General features: G+C 37.6%; 1 protein-coding gene across 19 annotated transcripts in view; it reads left to right on the top strand.

Moving 5' to 3' along the window:
• LOC141404013 (phosphatase and actin regulator 1) overlaps positions 1 to 6,719 on the top strand; it is a 553,592-nt gene that overhangs the window by 238,467 nt on the left and 308,406 nt on the right. For 5 of the 19 annotated variants that reach the window (XM_073987198.1, XM_073987196.1, XM_073987192.1 and 2 more), the window contains exon 2: positions 4,916 to 6,488. The exons of the other annotated variants lie outside the window; for them this stretch is intronic. In XM_073987198.1, the coding sequence (XP_073843299.1) occupies positions 5,771 to 6,488 (718 nt within the window). In that variant the 5' untranslated portion in view covers positions 4,916 to 5,770. The remainder of the gene's footprint in view (positions 1 to 4,915; positions 6,489 to 6,719) is intronic. 19 annotated transcript variants of the gene reach the window in all.

The following is a 6,719-nucleotide window of genomic DNA, read 5'->3' as shown; positions in this document are numbered from 1 at the left end:
CGCCTTTGCTCAGAATGTCTTCATTGCAATTCAAATAAAAAAATGGAAAAGTGGGATATACGCCAACCATCAATAGACTTCTTTCTCTGTGAGACCCACATCAACCACCAAAATTTCGTGAGGATTCGATCAAAATTCCGACCTGTACTGTGATTGCACAAAAAATGGAAAAAGGGATGCATTACCGACTATCGCGATATCTTTGTTGTTTGACCACCTACGACAACCTACTTTACATCGCGATATCTGCGTTATTTGGCCAACTACTTTGCATAATTGTAAAGATGGGCTTTTCTACTTTCATAGTCAGACTTTGCTTTTGGAAGGTCTCCAACCAAAGCTGTGATACTCGTCATTATTATTAAAATCGCAAAAATGAAAACATGGGTTCTATTAGCGGCTATTGCGATATCTTCGTTGTTTGACCACCTACGACAACCTACGTTACATCGTTGCAAAGGTGATATTCTCTACACATCAATCTGACATGTCTGAAACTATAGGCAAAAAAGGATTAAATTGGCATTTAAATTTTTCGTTTTCTCCCCTGTTGACCTTTCAAAGGACATTCTAATTTCAAAGGACAACATTAAAAAAATTTATTTTAAATGCTTGTAGTTATCGCACAATGCTGGTGTCAGTGTCATAATAAAAAGGAGAGTGTTGGCTTTATAAAATAATTATTAAAAACTGTCATTGAAAAAATAAATACTAAAAAATCCATTGAAAATATCCTGCATTTTTTTTTTCAAAAATATAAATGTTAATATCCTTTATTTAGTCCAACGCTTCCTGACATTTCAATATCCTAGCTTCCGCGAAAGTAGAAGTGATGGGGAAAAACGCCGGTACACGTGTCTTCTTATTTTTTTGGTCTTCTATAATGCCGCGGTGCCAGCGTATGGTTCATTTCTTTCGTGTCACGCTGTGATTTACAATAAAATGTTTTGTTTTCTTTGAAGAATTGCATGCACATACATATTTATTAAAAAGAAAGCTAGAATATTGAAATTTCGGAAAGTATTGCACTACTGTTGTTGGCGTTTTTTTATTGTTGGACTGCAGAATTTTACATCTTTGTGTTTATTTCAGCTTGAGTCCATATTTTGTTGTAATTCAATTGTTTGAATAACAACAAAATATTTTAAAGTGGATATGAAATTGATTAGTTGCGGGCGAAGGGTAGGGAATACTATAGTTTCAGTTGTCACCAAACAACTTCATCAGTTCCCTTTTTCGCCGACTCTGTATCGATAAACAGGTCAATAAAGCCATCTAGCAAATTAAATAAAATGAGAAATTTGCTGTATGGCCCTAAAGCTGTTTACCCTACAATTTGAGTCGAACTAAATAATTTTATATCCACCACTGTTTTCATGTCGTCTTTGCTTCGCAAAGAATACGAACATAGGAATGTTGCTTCAATAAGCGGGGGTAAAAACAACAAGAAAGTTGTTTTTGCATTACCATTGGTCAACAAGGCCGTGCTGAAGCCTATTATTGTTGTTGGCGTTTTTTTATTGTTGGACTGCAGAATTTTACATCTTTGTGTTCATTTCGCCCGCAACTAATCAATTTCATATCCACTTTAAAATATTTTGTTGTTATTCAAACAATTGAATTACAACAAAATATGGACTCAAGCTGAAATAAACACAAAGATGTAGTATTGCACTACTTAAAGGCTGTTAACATACAAAATACCGAACATCGGGAGGTACCTTTCCATGGGGGCTATATGAAGGCGCGGACTTATACCGGCAAATTTAAAGGGGAAGTTTGAGTATCCCCAACCAAGTCTAAATACCAAATTTCAGCCATTTCGGAGGAAAATTGTGGCCACAATCTTCAAAATACCGAAAATCGGGAGGTACCGTTGTATGGGGACTATATGAGGGCGTGGACCTATACGACAAATTTAAAGCGGAAAGTTGAGAACCCCCAAACGATGTCTAAATACCAAATTTCAGCCATTTCGGAGGAAAATTGAGGCCACAACCTTCAAAATACCGAAAATTGGGAGGTACCGTTCTATGTGGGCTACATGAAGGCGTGGACCTATACCGACAAATTTATAGGGGGAAGTTGTATACCCCCAACAAAGGCTTAATACCAAACTTTAGCCATTTTGGTGGAATATTGAGGTCAAAATACCGAAAAACGGGAGGTACCGTTCTATGGGGGCTATATGAAGGCATGGACCGATACCGACAAAATTCAGGGGGAAGATTTTATAACGTAGACCAAGTATCAAATTTCAGCCGTAAAACCTTCAAAATACCGAAAATCGGGAGGTACCGTTCTATGGGGGCTATATGAAGACGTGGACCGGTACCGACAAAATTCAGGCGGAAAGTTTTGTACACTTAAAGAAGACTAAGTGCCAAATTTCAGCCATTTCGGTGTGATAATGAAGCTAGTACCTTCAAAATACTGAAAATCGGGTGGTACCGTTCTATGGGGGCTATATCAAAACGTGGACCGATATAGCCCATTTTCAATACCAACCATCCTGCAAGTAATAAAAACTTCTGAACAAAATATAGAAAGTCAATATTTTTAATATTGCGAGCTGTATCTTGATTTCAACAGACAGACAGAGGGACGGACAGACGGACATGGTTAAATCGACATAGAATTTTATGCTGATCAATAATATATATATATATTTTATAGGGTCTCCGACGAATATTTCGATGTGTTACCAATGGAATGATAAATTTAATTATACCATCCAATTTATGGTAGAGGGTATACAAAATGGAATTTACTTGTGAACATTTTCGTCCGATAATTTTTACAACTTTCGACGTGGATAATCACGGCAAGAGTACATCGATCAAATTAAATCTTTATATGTCGATAAAGGTTTAATGAATTCAATCGTGGCCGAAACTCGCCAAAAAACGAAGTTCCTGAGGGTCGCCGAAAATCGGCGTTTGTGGCAGAAAAAATTGCACCAACTAACATTTGATATTGCATGAACACCTAGCCGCAAAAATTGATTTTTTTCGCTAGATTTAGCAAAATTGGTCAATCGCTCAAAAAAAAAAAAAAAAAAAAAGATCTCGTGGAGTAGTGTAAAGAAATTGTGCAAAAAAAAACAATCGCGGTGCTTCAAACGGCATTTATAAGATCGTCACAGATGACGAATCTTGGATCTATGCTTAGAAGCCCGAAACAAAACAGGAATCGATCGTTTAGGTCTCCGAAAGCGAGCCAAATCCAACGAAAGTTGTTCATGTAAGAATTACTTCGAAGCAAATGGTCGCCTGTTTATTTGATGGTAAATATTCGCTTTTTCATTGTTAGGCCATATAGTTATCGTGCAGCCCTCGTAACTACAAGTATTTAAAATATTTTTTTTAAATATTGTCCTTTAAAATTTAGAAGTTCTTTGAAAGGTCAACAGGATGAGAAAACAAAAAATTTACTCCATTTTGCCTATACTTTCAGACGTATGCACATATATAGTCCAGTTCATGTGCAATATTGACTGTCGGATGGTATATTTAAACACATTGAAGTTCGAGTTCTTCGAGTTTTCGTCACTACAACGGCGGCTAAATTCCCCATTGTAATGTTCGCATCAATTTCAATTTAGTCATGCAAAATGTCTTTATGTGTGGTACCTATCATTCGATCGGTGATACGTTCTGACTCGGAGGTCCGTTTATTTGAGAGAAGTCTCATCTATATCAGGTATATATATATATATATATATCTTTAGTCAAAATTAAACCCTTTTTGTCGGGACCCCAATAATTTCATTGTTACGTTAAATCATTGTCCCGTAGGTACCAATATTACCCCTTTTCACGCTGCCATAGATGGTTAGGGATGGCCATCTCTAATATGTATGTGACTGCGAAATTCAGAAAAGTTTACAAAGAATAACGTTATGGAGTCCAAACAACAACAATTCCTTTCAGTTGGGGAAGTTAATGTTAGACATTTGGTTTATCTCCAGCATTCCTATTTCTAAGAATCATCTCTTGAAGAAACACCACCAAACAACAAATACAACAAACCACTTGTGAGACCCCTAAACAAATGACGAAAGGGTCGCAATCTCAAATGTGGGAACAGAGAATATGTTCTGGAAGAAGGGTAGTTGGGGGATACTTAAGAGCATATGAAGACATTACTATGCAACCGGTACTTAAATTCATTGTGGATGAGAATCAAAAGACGATGATTAAATTGAAGGGAAGTTGTAAAGAACAATTGAGTGCTTTATTCTTTGCTCACTCATTGTACTTGTTCATTGCCTCTCTATGTTTCTATGTAATTGTTGTTATTATTGTCTTCCGTGTACTGTTGTTGTTATTGTTCGCTTTGGTTTTCATGAACAACATGTGACAGCGACCAATGAAACAACAACAAATGAAAAGAATTAAACTTGTACGATATGCAAGCTGCATTTATTCATTCCGAACAACTTGAGAAGGAAACGAACAGCTTTTGCAATTTTTCTTCATTTCTTTCTGGTATTATAGTCAAAGGAGGGAAGTAAATGAACAATGGTGAAGGGATATTAGCAATTTACTAAACATCATTTTTTGTTTTATGGTGACGAAAGAAATTTCTTTCCTGAAGGTTAAAGTTCAATGACAATGATCAGAAGAGTGGTTGCGGGTGCATATTTGTGTATGTATGAAAGCATTTTTAGTATAAAATGCTTGCTAAATAAAGTGTGAATTGAACAGCATTAGGCCATAAATTAATTTGCAGTCCATAATTTGTTTTCAAAGTTAAACATCTATGTATTATAATATTTATTATAAATAAAAACAAAAATGTGTACTTAAAATGTTGTAAGTTGGTTGATCTTCGAAAGGTATCCAAATTCAATGTCATTTAATTAAATTCTTACAATTATTTTTATTTTCTCTTTCCCTTCCCCCCTTAACAGTTCTAGCTGCCATATCTAGCCATTTGCATACGTAAATATTTGTGTTATGTATTTTTCGTGCGAAAACTCTGTGCATTTGTGCAGTACAATAATGCCAAGTGAATGTCTATCAGTCATCTCAAATGTTATGTCAACATAACGTCGTCCTTCCGTCCAATCACCTTACCTTTGTGATCGCCAAAGAAATTCCATTATACAAAGTGCAGAAAATTCCACGTAATCCCCTTTCAAATATTGACACAAAGTGTATTACATTGCGAACATTGTCACTTGGTGGCAGTGGCAAAAAATACAACTCAACCTTCCAGTATCTGCCTGCCGGTCGATTAGTAAAACATCATCTGGTCAACCTCTACCGGCAAGAACTAGTAAAATGCCGTTTAATTGTCAAGGGCCACAGCTGAGAACAGTAGCAACACACAACCTCTTCAAAGCCACCTGACTTCTAGCAGACGACCGACCGGTGTAGTTCGCTTGGCTGTTGATATTTCTTATCAAACAACGAACGACTAGTGTGCGTAATTCGTAACAAATTCCGCGAGAATTAATTGAAATTGTTTGCGTGTTTTTTATGTGATCAACTCTGCACATGTATTGTGTAGTTGGTGTATTTTCATTGCGGTCCGGGTTTTAATTGAAAACAAACACGCAGTCAGACTGTCGCTAATAACAAGCCAGACATTCGTCGTCGTCGCAGTAGACAACGAATACAGCGCTAATTAAATAATTTACACACAAATTACTGCTTAATTTTCATTTGTGTGCGTGTCTGTTTGTTGTTTGTTTGTGGTAGTGAAAGGGGAGTGAGTCATTACCTCATTCCCACTCCCACCCAAAGATAAACTCTGCTGCACTATGTCTATGCGCAGCAATAAATTAAATGCGGCAACAAATTTTGCTCAACAAGCCGGTCACGAGCAACAATCGGCAGCGACACAACAGCAATTCTTGCCACCTCCACAATATCAACAGCAGCAGCAACAGTTGTTGGCCCAGTTGCAGCAACAGCATAAATTCCAGCAACAACATCAGCAACTCTCCCAATCACCACCCACCTCCCAAGCATCACATCTCATCAATAATAGCCGTAACAACTTAGCCTCTTTGGTAGCAGCCATCAATGCCAATGATCATCACCAGTATGGAGGTGGTGGTGGCGGTGTTGTTGGCACCGGCAAAGCCACATCTCCGTTAAATCCGCCACCCTCATATTCAGCTGCCATAGCTCAAAATTCACCATTCCAATACATAAGTCACTATCAGCCGCCGTCAAACAATGCCAATGTTACGGATCTAAATCCCAACAATAATTCTTTGGTTTTATCCTCGAACTCAACCGTTCCACATGAGTCCGAAGATCCCGAAGATGATCAGCATCAGCAGCAACAGTTGTGTGTGGTGGCGAAAATGCAAAAATCCGTAACAATAACCGTAACGCCACAACGCAGTAATTCCATGGATTATTTAAACTTCGAAGAAAAACGTCAATTGATCGCATCGTCGCTATCACTGTCGGATATACTGCATTGCAATCAACCGGGAAATGTTGGCGAGAATAAAGATCAGCTGATTGGTAAGTTGAAATAAAATAGTTTGATGATTAGTAAAGTGACTGCCACAGTTGTGCAGTGGTAAGCTCGCCCGCCTAAGACTCAGAAGGTCTGCGGTTCAATCCCTGACCAGAACATACAAATTTTCGCCGATGGCAAATCCCCTCAGTGTAATGTTGGCTTACATTTTCTAAGTATTTCAGTCATGAAAAACTTCTCTAAAAAGCGGTGTCGTAAGAGTCGTCATTCGGACT

This window comes from Musca autumnalis, unplaced genomic scaffold (genome assembly GCF_047663935.1).
Source record: "Musca autumnalis isolate F117 unplaced genomic scaffold, ASM4766393v1 scaffold_4, whole genome shotgun sequence".
In the NCBI taxonomy this organism is placed as follows: domain Eukaryota; kingdom Metazoa; phylum Arthropoda; class Insecta; order Diptera; family Muscidae; genus Musca; species Musca autumnalis.
Note: the sequence above shows the minus strand (reverse complement) of the source record. Positions and strands in the feature narration are given on the sequence as shown.